The sequence below is a fragment of the Triticum dicoccoides genome, chromosome 3A (assembly GCF_002162155.2).
Source record: "Triticum dicoccoides isolate Atlit2015 ecotype Zavitan chromosome 3A, WEW_v2.0, whole genome shotgun sequence".
In the NCBI taxonomy this organism is placed as follows: Eukaryota; Viridiplantae; Streptophyta; class Magnoliopsida; order Poales; family Poaceae; genus Triticum; species Triticum dicoccoides.
The window spans coordinates 59,615,560-59,632,770 of NC_041384.1; the positions used below are offsets into that span (position 1 = coordinate 59,615,560).

The following is a 17,211-nucleotide window of genomic DNA, read 5'->3' on the forward strand; positions in this document are numbered from 1 at the left end:
TACACGGACTGGGTCCGTAACTTGAGGATTATCCTCATTGCTGCACAGAAGAATTACGTCCTGGAAGCACCGCCAGGTGCCAGGCCTGCTGCTGGAGCAACGCCAGATGTTATGAACGTCTGGCAGAGCAAAGCTGATGACTACTCGATAGTTCAGTGTGCCATGCTTTACGGCTTAGAATCGGGACTTCAACGACGTTTTGAACGTCATGGAGCATATGAGATGTTCCAGGAGTTGAAGTTAATATTTCAAGCAAATGCCCGGATTGAGAGATATGAAGTCTCCAATAAGTTCTATAGCTGCAAGATGGAAGAGAACAGTTCTGTCAGTGAGCATATACTCAAAATGTCTGGGTATAATAATCACTTGATTCAATTGGGAGTTAATCTTCCAGATGATTGTGTCATTGACAGAATTCTCCAATCACTGCCACCAAGCTACAAGAGCTTCGTGATGAACTATAATATGCAAGGGATGAACAAGACTATTCCCGAGCTCTTCGCAATGCTAAAAGCTGCGGAGGTAGAAATCAAGAAGGAGCATCAAGTGTTGATGGTTAACAAGACCACTAGTTTCAAGAAAAAGGGCAAAGGGAAGAAAAAGGGGAACTTCAAAAAGAACGGCAAGCAAGTTGCTGCTCAAGAGAAGAAACCCAAGTCTAGACCTAAGCCTGAAACTGAGTGCTTCTACTGCAAGCAGACTGGTCACTGGAAGCGGAACTGCCCCAAGTATTTGGCGGATAAGAAGGATGGCAAGGTGAACAAAGGTATATGTGATATACATGTTATTGATGTGTACCTTACCAATGCTCGCAGTAGCACCTGGGTATTTGATACTGGTTCTGTTGCTAATATTTGCAACTCGAAACAGGGACTACAGAATAAGCGGGCACTGGCAAAGGACGAGGTGACGATGCGCGTTGGAAACGGTTCCAAAGTCGATGTGATCGCGGTCGGCACGCTACCTCTACATCTACCTTCGGGATTAATATTAGACCTAAATAATTGTTATTTGGTGCCAGCGTTGAGCATGAACATTATATCTGGATCTTGTTTAATGCGAGACGGTTATTCATTTAAATCAGAGAATAATGGTTGTTCTATTTATATGAGTAATATCTTCTATGGTCATGCACCCTTGAAGAGTGGTCTATTCTTACTAAATCTCGATAGTAGTAATACACATATTCATAATGTTGAAACCAAAAGATACAGAGTTGATAATGAAAGTGCAACTTATTTGTGGCACTGTCGTTTAGGTCATATCGGTGTAAAACGCATGAAGAAACTCCATACTAATGGACTTTTGGAACCACTTGATTATGAATCACTTGGTACTTGCGAACCGTGCCTCATGGGCAAGATGACTAAAACACCGTTCTCCGGTACTATGGAGAGAGCAACAGATTTGTTGGAAATCATACATACCGATGTATGTGGCCCGATGAATATTGAGGCTCGTGGCGGATATCGTTATTTTCTCACCTTCACAGATGATTTGAGCAGATATGGATATATCTACTTAATGAAGCATAAGTCTGAAACATTTGAAAAGTTCAAAGAATTTCAGAGTGAAGTTGAAAATCATCGTAACAAGAAAATAAAGTTTCTATGATCTGATCGTGGAGGAGAATATTTGAGTTACGAGTTTGGTGTACATTTGAAAAATTGTGGAATAGTTTCGCAACTCACGCCACCCGGAACACCACAGCGTAATGGTGTGTCCGAACGTCGTAATCGTACTTTACTAGATATGGTGCGATCTATGATGTCTCTTACTGATTTACCGCTATCATTTTGGGGATATGCTTTAGAGACGGCCGCATTCACGTTAAATAGGGCACCATCAAAATCCGCAGAGACGACGCCTTATGAACTGTGGTTTGGCAAGAAACCAAAGTTGTCGTTTCTTAAAGTTTGGGGCTGCGATGCTTATGTGAAAAAGCTTCAACCTGATAAACTCGAACCCAAATCGGAGAAATGTGTATTCATAGGATACCCAAAGGAAACTGTTGGAACATTCGTTGCTAAGAATGGATCATTTCTAGAGAAGGAGTTTCTCTCGAAAGAAGTGAGTGGGAGGAAAGTAGAACTTGACGAGGTAACTGTACCTGCTCCCTTACTGGAAAGTAGTTCATCACAGAAAACTGTTTCAGTGACACCTACACCAGTTAGTGAGGAAGCCAATGATAATGATCATGAAACTTCAGATCAAGATACTACTGAACTTCGTAGATCAACCAGAGTAAGATCCGCACCAGAGTGGTACGGTAATCCTGTTCTGGAGGTCATGCTACTAGATCATGATGAACCTACGAACTATGAAGAAGCGATGGTGAGCCCAGATTCCGCAAAGTGGCTAGAAGCCATGAAATCTGAGATGGGATCCATGTATGAGAACAAAGTATGGACTTTGGTTGACTTGCCCGATGATCGGCAAGCGATTGAGAATAAATGGATCTTTAAGACTGACGCTGATGGTAATGTTACTGTCTACAAAGCTCGACTTGTCGCAAAAGGTTTTCGGCAAGTTCAAGGAATTGACTACGATGAGACCTTCTCACCCGTAGCGATGCTTAAGTCCGTCCGAATCATGTTAGCAATTGCCGCATTTTATGATTATGAAATTTGGCAAATGGATGTCAAAACTGCATTCCTGAATGGATTCCTGGAAGAAGAGTTGTATATGATGCAACCAGAAGGTTTTGTCGATCCAAAGGGAGCTAACAAAGTGTGCAAGCTCCAGCGATCCATTTATGGACTGGTGCAAGCCTCTCGGAGTTGGAATAAACGTTTTGATAGTGTGATCAAAGCATTTGGTTTTATACAGACTTTTGGAGAAGGCTGTATTTACAAGAAAGTGAGTGGGAGCTCTGTAGCATTTCTGATATTATATGTGGATGACATATTACTGATTGGAAATGATATAGAATTTCTGGATAGCATAAAGGGATACTTGAATAAAAGTTTTTCAATGAAAGACCTCGGTGAAGCTGCTTACATATTAGGCATTAAGATCTATAGAGACAGATCAAGACGCTTAATTGGACTTTCACAAAGCACATGCCTTGACAAAATTTTGAAGAAATTCAAAATGGATCAAGCAAAGAAAGGGTTCTTGCCTGTGTTACAAGGTGTGAAATTGAGTAAGACTCAATGCCCGACCACTGCAGAAGATAGAGAGAATATGAAAGATGTTCCCTATGCATCAGCCATAGGCTCTATCATGTATGCAATGCTGTGTACCAGACCTGATGTGTGCCTTGCTATAAGTTTAGCAGGGAGGTACCAAAGTAATCCAGGAATGGATCACTGGACAGCGGTCAAGAACATCCTGAAATACCTGAAAAGGACTAAGGATATGTTTCTCGTATATGGAAGTGACAAAGAGCTCATCGTAAAAGGTTACGTTGATGCAAGCTTTGACACTGATCCGGACGATTCTAAATCGCAAACCGGATACGTGTTTACATTAAACGGTGGAGCTGTCAGTTGGTGCAGTTCTAAACAAAGCGTCGTAGCGGGATCTACATGTGAAGCGGAATACATAGCTACTTCGGAAGCAGCAAATGAAGGAGTCTGGATGAAGGAGTTCATATCCGATCTAGGTGTCATACCTAGTGCATCGGGTCCAATGAAAATCTTTTGTGACAATACTGGTGCAATTGCCATGGCAAAGGAATCCAGATTTCACAAAAGGACCAAACACATCAAGAGACGCTTCAACTCCATCCGGAATCTAGTCCAGGTGGGAGACATAGAGATTTGCAAGATACATACGGATCTGAATGTTGCAGACCCGTTGACTAAGCCTCTTCCACGAGCAAAACATGATCAGCACCAAAGCTCCATGGGTGTTAGATTCATTACAGTGTAATCTAGATTATTGACTCTAGTGCAAGTGGGAGACTGAAGGAAATATGCCCTAGAGGCAATAATAAAGTTATTATTTATTTCCTTATAATCATGATAAATGTTTATTATTCATGCTAGAATTGTATTTTCCGGAAACATAATACATGTGTGAATACATAGACAAACAGAGTGTCACTAGTATGCCTCTACTTGACTAGCTCGTTAATCAAAGATGGTTATGTTTCCTAACCATGAACAATGAGTTGTTATTTGATTAACGAGGTCACATCATTAGTAGAATGATCTGATTGACATGACCCATTCCATTAGCTTAGCACCTGATCGTTTAGTATGTTGCTATTGCTTTCTTCATGACTTATACATGTTCATACGACTATGAGATTATGCAACTCCCGTTTACCGGAGGAACACTTTGGGTACTACCAAACGTCACAACGTAAATGGGTGATTATAAAGGAGTACTACAGGTGTCTCCAATGGTCGATGTTGGGTTGGCGTATTTCGAGATTAGGATTTGTCACTCCGATTGTCGGAGAGGTATCTCTGGGCCCTCTCGGTAATACACATCACATAAGCCTTGCAAGCATTACAACTAATATGTTAGTTGTGAGATGATGTATTACGGAACGAGTAAAGAGACTTGCCGTTAACGAGATTGAACTAGGTATTGGATACCGACGATCGAATCTCGGGCAAGTAACATACCGATGACAAAGGGAACAACGTATGTTGTTATGCGGTCTGACCGATAAAGATCTTCGTAGAATATGTAGGAGCCAATATGGGCATCCAGGTCCCGCTATTGGTTATTAACCAGAGACATGTCTCGGTCATGTCTACATTGTTCTCGAACCCGTAGGGTCCGCACGCTTAAGGTTACGATGACAGTTATATTATGAGTTTATGCATTTTGATGTACCGAAGGTTGTTCGGAGTCCCGGATGTGATCACGGACATGACGAGGAGTCTCGAAATGGTCGAGACGTAAAGATTGATATATTGGAAGCCTATGTTTGGACATCGGAAGTGTTCCGGGTGAAATCGGGATTTTACCGGGTTACCGGGAGGTTACCGAAACCCCCCGGGATCCATATGGGCCTTCATGGGCCTTAGTGGAAAGGAGAAAGGGGCAGCCCAAGGTGGCTGCGCCTCTTCCCCCTCCCCTAGTCCTATTAGGACTAGGAGAAGGTGGCCGGCCCCCCTCTCTCCCTTCCCCTCCGAGGAATCCTAGTTGGACTAGGATTGGGGGGAGGAATCCTACTCCCAGAGGGAGTAGGACTCTCCTGCGCCTCCCTCTATGGCCGGCCAGCCTCCCCCTCTCTACTCCTTTATATACGGAGGCAGGGGCACCTCTAAACACACAAGTTGACACAAGTTGATCCAGGTGATCGATTCCTTAGCCGTGTGCGGTGCCCCCTGCCACCATAATCCTCGATAATACTGTAGCGGAGTTTAGGCGAAGCCCTGCTGCTGTAGTTCATCAAGATCGTCACCACGCCGTCGTGCTGACGAAACTCTTCCCCGACACTTTGCTGGATCGGAGTCCGGGGATCATCATCGAGCTGAACGTGTGCTCGAACTCGGAGGTGCCGTAGTTTCGGTGCTTGATCGGTTGGATCGTGAAGACGTACGACTACTTCCTCTACGTCGTGTCATTGCTTCCGCAGTCGGTCTGCGTTGGGTACGTAGACAACACTCTCCTCTCGTTGCTATGCATCACATGATCCTGTGTGCGCGTAGGAAATTTTTTGAAATTACTACGAAACCCAACACTTTCTTGCCAGAGCAACCAGGCAAGCCCCCCTTGATCACCAGATATCGCCTATTCTCTTTCTACTGCTTGCATTAGAGTAGAGTAGCATGTTACTACTTTCCGTTAATCCTATTCTGATGCATAGCCTGTCATTGTTGCTACAACTGTTGATACCTTACCTGCAATCCTAAATGCTTAGTATAGGGTGCTAGTTTATTATCAGTGGCCCTACATTCTTGTCTGTCTATCTGTATGTCATGCTATACTATCGGGCCATGATCACGGGTATATATTATATACTTTATACATATTACATGTTGTGACTAAAGTCGGGTTGGCTCGTTGAGTACCCGCAAGTGATTCCGATGTTGGGGGCTAAAGGGGCAAGTGGTTCTATCCAGGTAGTGGTGGGCCTGGGTTCCCGACAGCCCCCGACTGTTACTTTGTGGCAGAGCGACATGGTATGTTGAGACCACCTAGGAGAGAGGAGGGCCTGGCCCTGGTCGGCGTTCACGGTTACTTCAAAATAACACGCTTAACGAGATCTGGGTATTTGATCTGAGTCTGGCCACTGGCCTATACGCACTAACCAACTACGCGGGAACAGTTATGGGCACTCGACGTCGTGGTATCAGCCGAACCCTTCGTGACGTCAGCGACTGAGCGGCGCGCGTCGGGTTGGATTGGAACACCTGCTCTTGTATAAGGGAGGCTAGGTCTGCTCGCTGGCCGCGTACGCAACGTGCAGGTGTGCAATGGGCGATGGGCCCAGACCCCTGCACCATAGGATTTAGACCGGCGTGCTGACCTCTCTGTTGTGCCTAGGTAGGGCTGTGATGTGTTGATCTTCCGAGACCGGGCATGACCCAGAAAAGTGTGTCCGGACAAAGGGGATCGAGCGTGTTGGGAAATGTGGTGCACCCCTGCAGGGAAGTTAATCTATTCGAATAGTCGTGATCTTCGGTAACAGGATGACTTGGAGTTATAACTTGACCTTATGACAACTAGAACCGGATACTTAATAAAATACACCCTTCCAACCGATGATCGCTCTCTCATAGGGCGACGAGGGGAGGATCATCGGGTAGGATTATGCTATGCGATGTTACTTGATGAACTTACCTTCTACTCTCTTCTACATGATGCAAGATGGAGGCGGCCAGAAGCGTAGTCTTCGATAGGACTAGCTATCCCCCTCTTATTCTGGCATTCTACAGTTCAGTCCACATATGTTACCCCTTTTCCATTTGATACCAATGCATACATATGTAGTGTAGCTCCTTGCTTGCGAGTACTTTGGATGAGCACTCACGGTTGCTTTGCTCCCCCTTTTCCCCCTTTCTATACCCGATTGCTGCGACCAGACGTTGGAGTCCAGGAGCAAGACGCCACCGTTGACGACGACTCCTACTACTCTGGAGGTGCCTACTACTACGTGCAGGCCGCTGACGACGACCAGGAGTAGTTTAGGAGGATGCCAGGCAGGAGGCCTGCGCCTCTTTTGATTTGTATCTCAGTTTGTGTTAGCCTTCTTAAGGCAAACTTGTTTAACTTATGTCTATACTCAGATATTGTTGCTTCCCCTGACTCGTCTATGATCGAGCTCTTGTATTCGAGCCCTCGAGGCCCCTTGCTTGTAATATGATGCTTGTATGACTTATTTTATTTGTAGAGTTGTGTTGTGATATCTTCCCGTGAGTCCCTGATCTTGATCGTACACGTTTGTGTGTATGATTAGTGTACGATTGAATCGGGGGCGTCACAGTATATCCCTGTGATCTTGCTTGGAGATTTGTACAAAATTTTCCTTTTCTTTTTTCCTTTTTCTTCTCATATACTACTCCCTTCGTTTCATAATGCAGTACCTATAGATTTTTTTTAAAGTCAAACATTACAAATTTTGATCAAATTTATAGAGTACATAGATACATCTAGAATACCAAATGCATGTTATTGAATACATTATGAGTTATATTTTCATAATGTACATGTTTGGTATTGTAGATGTAGACATTTTTCTCTATAAACTTGATCAAAGTTGGCAAAGAACTTTCAGTAAAAGCTATATGCAGGGAGTATGTTGCTTGACTGGGACCTAGCTACACCCAATTTCTATTTTTATGCATTGGGACACAAGCTTTGAATTTTCTTGAAAAAAATGCTCTCTCCATTCCATAATGTAGTGCATATAATTTTTTGAAAAGTCAAACCACACAAATATTGATCAAATTTGTGGAGAAGAATAATTATATCTAGAATGGCAGACATATGTCATTAGATTCATCATAAGATGTAGTTTCATATTTTATATTTTTGATATTGTAGATATAAATAATTTTTTCTATAAATTTGATCAAAGTATGTTAAAAAATACTCCCTCCGTTCACTTTTGAAAATCATTTCAGACAACTCAAAATGGCATGTTTTGTATATTGTTTGAAATGTTTTCAAGGTCTTATAAAAGTGAACAGAGAAAGTATATATAATTAATATATTATGGAAGGGAGGAAGTAATATTCAACGATGAATGTCATTCTAGGGGTGTATGCGCCATTTCCTTGTAGAAGCTGAAGTGTCCAGCGTCGGGTACCAAAAACGCAACAGAGACCAACGCTAGACGCGAGCTCTCCTGCACGCGGCCGCAAGAAAAACAAAGAAACAGCGGACCCCCACCAACTCGCCGCCATCGTCCCCGGCGACGTCGCCGCCCGCCGCGGAACCCTCCTGCGCCTTCCGTAAGCTCAGCCCCTCCCGGAAATTTGCTCCCTTCGTTCGCTCGCACTGGAGTCATCCTTGTCCTCTCGCTCGAGCTGCACGCGCCGGAGATTTGGGGGGCGATTTCCGGTTACGGGTTCTTCCGATTTTACTACTTTGGATGCTGGTGCGGCGTCTGTGAGCAGTGAGAGCAAAGCTATTAGGCTTTTGTGTCGGGCACCCGTGGTATGGCTTAGCAGTAGGGGGGTGGGGGGGAGAGGGCTAAGCTAGGGTTTTCAGCAGCGGAGAACCTAAGACAAAACGTCGTCTATGTGGCCCTGGGCGCGGCGGTGGTGGCTACTTCCTTCGCTGGAGGTGGTCGGCCAGCTGGTTGTGGCATCACACGTCCAGTCCCGGCATCGAGTGGGAGACGATGCTGTCGGTGAAAACCGTGCTATGACTTCGGTCAGGGCTGACGATGGCGGCGTTTTCGCGTCGTTATCTTGATGAAGACATCGCCAATGTAGCTACCGTCGACTCGCTTGCGCTGCTCCGGGTGAAAACATAGACCCGGGGTTCCCGGATCGAACGATGGCGACACTTTAGACGTCGTTCTCCCTCATGGGGGCATTGTTTTTGGAGCAGCGGCTGGATGGAGGAGACAAGTGGTGGAGCGGTTTTTCATTTACCACATCAAAGACGGCGGATCTCGGCGGCGTGGCGCAATAGGGATTCGGTGTCCGATGCGAGGAGATGGACTCACACAGGAGGAGGACGCTGTCTGGCGTCATGGTGGCGTCGATGGCAGAGAGGCCTGGAAAGGTCGGTGCGTTAGTTTTTGCTCTGAAGATGGATTGGTGGAAGATGGCGGCGACGGCACATGAGAGTGCGTCGGACTGGTGTATACCCCAAACCCAGTATGTGGCTTGGTTGGGGCCTCCGGTTTTAGATGTTAGGCATTTGTGCGATGTCTGTTTGGTATTAGGCTCGGACTATCGGCACACCTTCATCAAGTGGATAGAAATAGCGACAGATGTTGCTAGGATGGTGACTTCAGACTACCTGATGTACTACTTTGTAAGGTCTTTGTGAATAATTAATAAAATGGCTGCATGCATCGCTCAGATGCAGAGGTCGGGGGTAATCCTTCTTTTCTAAAAAATAAAATAAAAAATGCACAAAGTTGTACTAAGCAAGTGTCAATTAATATGGATCGGAGGGAGTAGTTCCTTTTGTTTTAAAAAAAGGAATCCTTGTTCTTTTCTTTCTTGTCCTTGGAGTGGTTCTAGGCAATGGTGACTCCTCTAGTTATCAGCAGCGGAGAACCTAAGACAAAACGTCGTCTATGTGGCCCTGGGCGCGGCGGTGGTGGCTACTTCCTTCGCTGGAGGTGGTCGGCCAGCTGGTTGTGGCATCACACGTCCAGTCCCGGCATCGAGTGGGAGACGATGTTGTCGGTGAAAACCGTGCTATGACTTCGGTCAGGGCTGACGATGGCGGTGTTTTCGCGTCGTTATCTTGATGAAGACATCGCCAATGTAGCTACCGTCGACTCTCTTGCGCTGCTCCGGGTGAAAACATAGACCCGGGGTTCCCGGATCGAACGATGGCGACACTTTAGGCGTCGTTCTCCCTCATGGGGGCATTGTTTTTGGAGCAGCGGCTGGATGGAGGAGACAAGTGGTGGAGCGGTTTTTCATTTACCACATCAAAGACGGCGGATCTCGGCGGCGTGGCACTATGGGGATTCGGTGTCCGATGCGAGGAGATGGACTCATGCAGGAGAAGGACGCTGTCTGGCGTCATGGTGGCGTCGATGGCAGAGAGGCCTGGAAAGGTCGGTGCGTTAGTTTTTGCTCTGAAGATGGATTGGTGGAAGATGGCGGTGACGGCACATGAGAGTGCGTCGGACTGGTGTATACCCCAAACCCAGTATGTGGCTTGGTTGGGGCCTCCGGTTTTAGATGTTAGGCATTTGTGCGATGTCTGTTTGGTATTAGGCTCGGACTATCGGCACACCTTCATCAAGTGGATAGAAATAGCGACAGATGTTGCTAGAATGGTGACTTCAGACTACCTGATGTACTACTTTGTAAGGTCTTTGTAAATAATTAATAAAATGGCTGCATACATCGCTCAGATGCAGAGGTCGGGGGTAATCCTTCTTTTCTAAAAAATAAAATAAAAAATGCACAAAGTTGTACCAAGCGAGTGTCAATTAATATGGATCGGAGGGAATAGTTCCTTTTGTTTTAAAAAAAGGAATCCTTGTTCTTTTCTTTCTTGTCCTTGGAGTGGTTCTAGGCAATGGTGACTCCTCTAGTTATCACGGCGCCTGATTCGGCGAACGAACTCGGAACTTTCTTTTGTTATAACGAGCTATGACATGCTCATGCATCATAATTCTTGGTTAGTAACTTTTGCATTGTAAGTTTGGGCATACTTTGAAATGGGTGCATTTGTGTTTGGCAGGGGCAATGGACAAATTCGTGCGAGTTTACAGCGGCGGGGAGCTGGTGAAGGGTCCAAATGGGGTCGAATTCGGGGACCTCTCCGAGCAGGGTATATGGTTCAAGGAATCACCCACATACAGTGAGCTCATTGGCGCCGTGTACAAGAAGCTCGGGCTGGAACCTACGACACACATTGTTCGTGCACAGGGAAGGGCGAATGTCGGTGGTGGCGCTCATTGGCACTTCATCATGGTGCCTATCGATGACGATATGTCCTGGAGTAACTATGTCAAAGCAGTTTTCAATGGCACCGACTGGAATTGCCTGGAGGTTTATGTTCAGGCAGAGAAGCGTCCATCTATGGAGCCGGTTTCTTCGGAGCCACAGAGGTCCTGGACAAGGGAGCAGAGCCCTAGAGCTGGCGGTTTCGACTTCTTTCTGAGCAACAAGAGAAATGATTCACCATCCTCAAGGAAGGAGCCTGAGTCGGCTTCAGAGTCAGAATCCGACATGAAGTCTGAAGATGGCGAGGATGATGGCTTTGCCTACACATTGCACCAGAGGGTTCTCGAGCTTGAGGACGATCTCAATGCTGCGAACCGGAAGCTGCTTGATGCAAACGAAAAGCTCGAGGTTTTCGAGAAGAAGAGCTTGAGGTGCCGTTGCGATTATAAGGAAAACGGAAATGGTGCCGATCAAGCTACAAAGATTACACATACCGAGGGAGATCTCACGTTGATTAGGGAGAAGCTACAGTATTCACAAGTGGAGATTGACAGTCTCAAAAGGAGGCTCGAAGACGCCGCAACTTTGTCAGAAGAGCACTCTAGGCTGTTGGAACAAAACAAGGAACTGGAATCTGAAATTGTCAATCTGAAGGAAGAAATGGCTTCGGCAAGACTGTATTTCGACGACAAACTATCCGAGAGCAAGGCCGAGATCAGCAAGTACATTCAAGAGCTTACCGCCGTGTATAAGAAGCTGCTGCGGGAGAGGCTCACCAACAGAGCACAGATGGGTAAGCTGCAAGAGACGATCCGGATCGCCGGTCATGAGCTGGAGAAAGTTTCTGAAGAGAAATCCCTAGTGGAGGATCATGTGAAGGAGCTGGAGGAGGCAAACGCCGAAGCCGAAAGGCGGAGGCAGGAGCTCATCCATGCCGCCGAAATGCTGTTGGAGGACAAGTTCAGGCATGAGGCTGAGATCCTGACGATGCAGCAGAGCATCGAGGATCTGAAGCCGAAATTCGTGAGCATCGCCAGAGAGAAGTCGCTGCTGAAACTCTGGTTCGCTGATCTGGAGCTCGTTGTGGATCGAGGGAGGAGCGTCGTAGTGGAGTAGCCCGGTTTTCTTGAAAATTTCAGTAGCTAGAATTTAGCAAATTAGCAGTACTATCTCTTTGTTTTTTGGCCTGAGGTACAACATCATGCAAAACTGAGAAACCCTACCGTGGACATCAGTGTTGCCTTTTCCTGGAATATTTGTTGCGTTGTTGCGTTGTGAGGTGGTAGGTGTTGTTGGTGATGTATGTCCTGATGCAATGCGAGACATTTGCACTGGATGCATGCATTTCATTTGGCAATCGAATGTCCCTGATGAGTGCATTTGGAAGCCAAGCCCTGAACTCAAAATGCTGCCGCTGTTGATATAGCTAAGTGACAAGAATAACGACCGACTTAACAGGCGTATGTTGTGAAAGTTCAGGAGGTTCCTTAATGATCTAGAAATCGTGGAGTCCCTTTTCTCTATGTTTATATGATGAGTACTTGCAGTTCTTACCACGAGTAAGACATTCTTTTCAACCTGAAAGTTAATATACTCCTTATTTCCTTATTATCTCACTGGGATGTTGTGTTCAGAATCTCATTTCTATCTGAAAATATTCAGTCTTGGTAGTGTAGTGATTACAGAAAGGCAGACTGTAGACTGTTATCCCTATATGCATAAACGAGAATGTAGTTGATCAATAATCCAAAACCTGCTCTATGTTTTGTTTTTCTGAATTTGCAGGGAATGGGCATTCTGCCATGAAATGGAGGGGTTGAAGATGTTTCCAAGTGACTTAAAGATGAAGAGCTTGTACTTCATGGAAGACGTTTGCTGGCGTCTAGACACCTCATTACAGTTGTATATCAAGCAGCTGCTTATCTGCAAGTTATTTCAAGTATTTAGTCTAGTTGCAATGCCTTCGAGTCCATGGCTGGAGCTGTTCCGCCGTTCGTTTGTTGGCCATCGAGAATTCTTGCAATGCATGGGTGTGTTAAATTAGAAGGCCTCTAACATAGGTCATTTGTTTCTCACATTTTTATTTACGTCCATCATCTAATCTACCTTGATCATGTGTCCTATTTAAACCTAAATTAAAGAAATGAACAAAAAGAAGTCATTCAGCATTCAAGCCAATAACCAAACTGCTGTAATTCCCTTTTTGAAGCAAAAACTTTTGTCCATAAGCACACTGTAGTTACCTTAAATTAAGGAGATATCACCCATAAATACAAAGGAAAAAAAATCTCCAAAATTCCTGAATATCCCACCAGTCATATTGGCAAATGACCAGCATCTCTACTCCAGCTCCCAATTTTGTTTTCTTTTGCCAAAATTACCTCAGCTAGCTTAACACTAGCACAACAGTTCGAAAACTGCCATCAAACAAATTATTTGGTCAGCGGCAAATCTGAGTACTAGCTGGGATGCTCCAGAATAACACCAGGGAGGTACAATTTACAGTGCGTTTCATCATACCACAGGATGGTACTGTACCTACTAATTAAGTTTGACTTAACACTAGAGTCAGCACTACTTGCTGTAAACAGGGAGCAGAAACAAAGATCAGCAATAGTAAACTGAACTGATATCTCCTTAATCATTCAGAGCACCGCCTCGATGCTCAGCTGCTTCTTAAACATGTAGCGTTTGGACTTGTGCTTAATCATACGAAGCCCACGAATCATCCCTTTGCCTTTGCTGCCGTTGTTGGCATCGTCTTTGCCGGTACCATTGTTGCCACTATTGCAGTTGAAATTGTCTTTGTTGGCGCCATTGCCGCCCTTGCCATTGCCATTGCCGTACACTACCTCCATACCAGTAAAGAGGGCAAATTGCTGGCCAGCAACCATGTCGCTGCTGTCCTTGTCGAATTTCATGTCACTAAGGAAGTCAGCAAAGAGGAACCTGCCTGAGCCGAGGCTGATGATCTTGGAGTCGCACAGTTCATTCGGCTGCCACTCCTCTGGCAGGTCATCATCCTCCCAGATCCGCAACTTCTCTGGCAGCGGCTCCTCCCCTCTGACAACGCCGGAGAGGTCGACAGCGATGGGGAGGCGGCGTGAGAGGCCAAACCAGAGCCCGAGCTCCGGGACGTACTCCGCTTTGCCATTGAACGGCATGATCCAGTCGCCGGCCTTGCTCCACTCGCGAGTCGCGGTGTGGAAGCAGTAGGTGCCGGTGCCCTCTGCGCCGGAGATGGAGAAGCAGATGGTGTCGCCGCCGACAAGGGCGTGCCCGTAGACCAAGGCGTGCTTGTGGCGGATGATCCACGGGGGCAGCGGGAGGATGTCGCAGTGCCAGGACCTGCGACATGCGGCGGACGGGCGGCGCCCCCTCCACAGCAGGGCCTCGAACTGCGGCCGCGATTCCGCCGTGTCCGGATGTAGGACCTGATCGATGATGTAGAGGTCGCCCGCGTCTTCGCCGTCATGGAGGTGCAAGGCCGACGGAGGGACGGCGACGGCCAGCGGCGAGTCCTTGTGCTGGTGGAGGTTTGGCATGCTGTCGATGCAGCGGCGGTGCTCGCCCGCGTCAAAGCGGAGCAGGTTGTTGGCGCGGTCCCCCAAGATGATCTTGTTCTCCGACGCGGTGGGGAAGAAATGGATGACATGATTGGTCGGCAGGGAGGACGAGACTACCGGCGGCCTCATGGTCACCTGGCTTTTTGGAGACTTGATCTTGGGCGCCGCCGCCTCCGCCGCCGCCAAAGCAGCCTTGAAGCTTCTTCTCCTGTTGGGCGCCCAGGCCTTGGCGGGCGTCAGTGTTGGCACCACCTTCGCATGCGCGGCCGTCTCTTCTGCCGATTGGTGAAAAAATTCCATCTTGGAGAGGTCCAGGCGCCGCAGCGAATAGACGCGTTTCAGCTGGTCATACACCCCCAGATTTACGAACCGCCTGGCGCCGCCGCTCATCTCCGACTCTCCGACGATCTACTCAGCATGACCCTGCTCTCCTGGGTGGGTCAGACGTTGTAGATTGAAAAGAAATAAGGACAAAATTGGATACACAGATCTACCGGCGGCCAACCTGGATCAGAACCGCGGCGGGAGGGAGGAGGCAGGTCTAGTCTTGAGGAAAAGAATTTTATGAGACCAGGTCTCACGTGAGACCCATTCTGATAGATCCTGATAGATGACACGTGGCATTCATAAATCACAAAGCATTCCTCATCCTCCACTTGATCATCTCGCCTAATTATTTATCCAAAACCACCACATTTGAGGGAAAAATTATATGAAACCATGTCTCATGGATGACATGTAGTATTCACAAATCCCAAAACAGTGGGGCAGATGCTTTGGAATTTGTGAATGCCATACGTCATCCATCAAAATGGGTCTCACGTGAGACCTGGTCTCATCCCGTGCATGCACACGGGAGATAATCAAGCAGACTGCGGGATCGTGCGCAGAAAAGAAAAAAAACTTGCTGGCCACTAAGATCATGCAGGACGTGCCCCATAATTAGCGTTAGATTAGTGCCATCTGGGGCGCCAGATTTTATGGGGCCCTGTGCGGTTGACCACCTTAGCCACCCTTGTCAACGGCCCTGGCGCCGCGTCTCGTTGCAGCGCCCCCTTCTTCTCTATCTTCAACTCTTTCAACTCAAGGATTTTCTCAAGAAAACATGCAAGTGTTAGAGGTAGAAAAAGAGTACGCAGGAACTTTGTGGCACCGCACAACTTGTGCCTTTTCGGTTTTTCTATTCTCTTTCTCACGGCTGATTGCAAGTCCTTAAGTATAGATGAACCCCACACACGTACTACTGCCTCCTGATCCACTAGGCTGTCCACTAGCCGGTAGTAAAGGCCACGAGTAACAACTTTTGACCCAGCCACACGGTTCGGCCGGCGCCACACTTATCCGTTGATTACTCGGTCACGTCTCAGCCCCTAACAGCTATATAGCCCGGCCATGCACCGGCATAGGCGTACATGCATGTTTCTCATCTGACGGATGCTCACACATGCACCCACTTTCTCCACCCTGACTAGCTCAACTAACTAACTAATCTCAAATACATGCATGAACGTACTAATGCGAGAAATAAACATGATGAATGCCTAGACAACAAGGTTAACTCTATCAGCAGCGGCGGCTTCAGGCGGCGCAAACGCCACGGCGGAGCGCGCGCTGGAGCAGCAGTGCACGGTGGCGCCGCGACGGTGCCCATGGAAGCCATGACCCTGCGCGCGCTGGCGTGCGCAGTGGAGTGCACGTCCGTCCTTGGCCATCTAGGGCGGGGAGGCCACAGACCCGTGGTGGGCGCGGGGCGTCTCCTTGCCGCGAATGCATCGTCCGGCTCCCCGGTGCGCCCCCGCGCGCCTCACCTGGGCGTGGTGCCACTGACGACAATTTCATAACCTGTTCGTTGAAATGCCCACGAGAAAATGAAGAGAGAAATAAAAAGAAAAGGTGAAAAGATAAACACTTGAGTCATTGACAGGTGGGACCCTCGTCCAACTCAGCAAACTTTCCACATAGGCACACCACGTCAGCCCGACATGCAGGCCCCACCTATCAATTTCACTGTTTTCACGACCAAATTCCAGTATCAGTGCTATGCGTTATGAATTAGGCGCATTTCTGATGGTTTTTTGTGCCCTGCCTTAAATGTGGTACCAAATTATTACCCTAGCCGCAAGTGTGGTGATTTTGGGTAAATAACTCTAGCTATGACTATATGTAGAAGGGGCTTGTAAGTTAAATGCTCATCGACTTTGGCTACTTCAGTAGGCCTGAAGTGCCTTGGACCATTTCCTCCGCTGTAATAAATTCAATTCGCAACAATGTAAGTAAAAGATGATTATCCATCTGAAAGGAAGGTGTACTAAAGCAGTATCTGGACAGTAACAATTCAATCAACAATGTTAAATGCCCTGGTGCCAAAACAGTGGAAACATGGTTGAGTATGTAAAAAATGGAGATGTTTGCACATGGTTCAGTAGGTAAGATGACAATCTGTACAGGAAGATTAATTTTACATCTTGAACAACATGGTTCAGCAGGCAAAAGCGACATAAACTGGACTTCCTGTACACCTATAAAGTTGTTCCTACTGAGTGCAGTGCACAAACCTTATATCTGATGATTTTTTTTTCTAAACCCAATGAGTGATTACCACAAACATGAAAGGGTGTCGTCATAGTCCATTGTCACGTTGAGAA

General features: G+C 46.8%; 2 protein-coding genes across 2 annotated transcripts; one reads left to right on the forward strand and one right to left on the reverse strand.

Moving 5' to 3' along the window:
• The first annotated feature begins 9,958 nt into the window (after positions 1-9,958).
• Positions 9,959-12,157, forward strand: LOC119271939. Its single transcript, XM_037553571.1, has 2 exons — positions 9,959-10,223; positions 10,795-12,157. The coding sequence occupies exons 1-2, from the start codon at positions 9,959-9,961 to the stop codon at positions 12,114-12,116; spliced, it is 1,587 nt and encodes a 528-aa protein (XP_037409468.1). The 3' UTR covers positions 12,117-12,157.
• Positions 12,158-13,448: 1,291 nt separating this feature from the next.
• LOC119271222 lies at positions 13,449-15,105 on the reverse strand. Its single transcript, XM_037553133.1, has one exon. It carries the CDS (start codon positions 14,954-14,956, stop codon positions 13,646-13,648), a length of 1,311 nt encoding a protein of 436 aa, XP_037409030.1. The 5' UTR covers positions 14,957-15,105; the 3' UTR covers positions 13,449-13,645.
• Between the last annotated feature and the right edge of the window lie 2,106 nt (positions 15,106-17,211).

Coding starts and splice junctions, on each gene's coding strand:
- LOC119271939 (XM_037553571.1), top strand. CDS start 9,959: ATGGGGGCATTGTTTTTGGAGCAGCGGCTGGATGGAGGAGACAAGTGG. Junction 10,224..10,794: donor GGCGGTGACGGCACATGAGA/GTGCGTCGGACT, acceptor TGTGTTTGGCAG/GGGCAATGGACAAATTCGTG.
- LOC119271222 (XM_037553133.1), bottom strand. CDS start 14,956: ATGAGCGGCGGCGCCAGGCGGTTCGTAAATCTGGGGGTGTATGACCAG.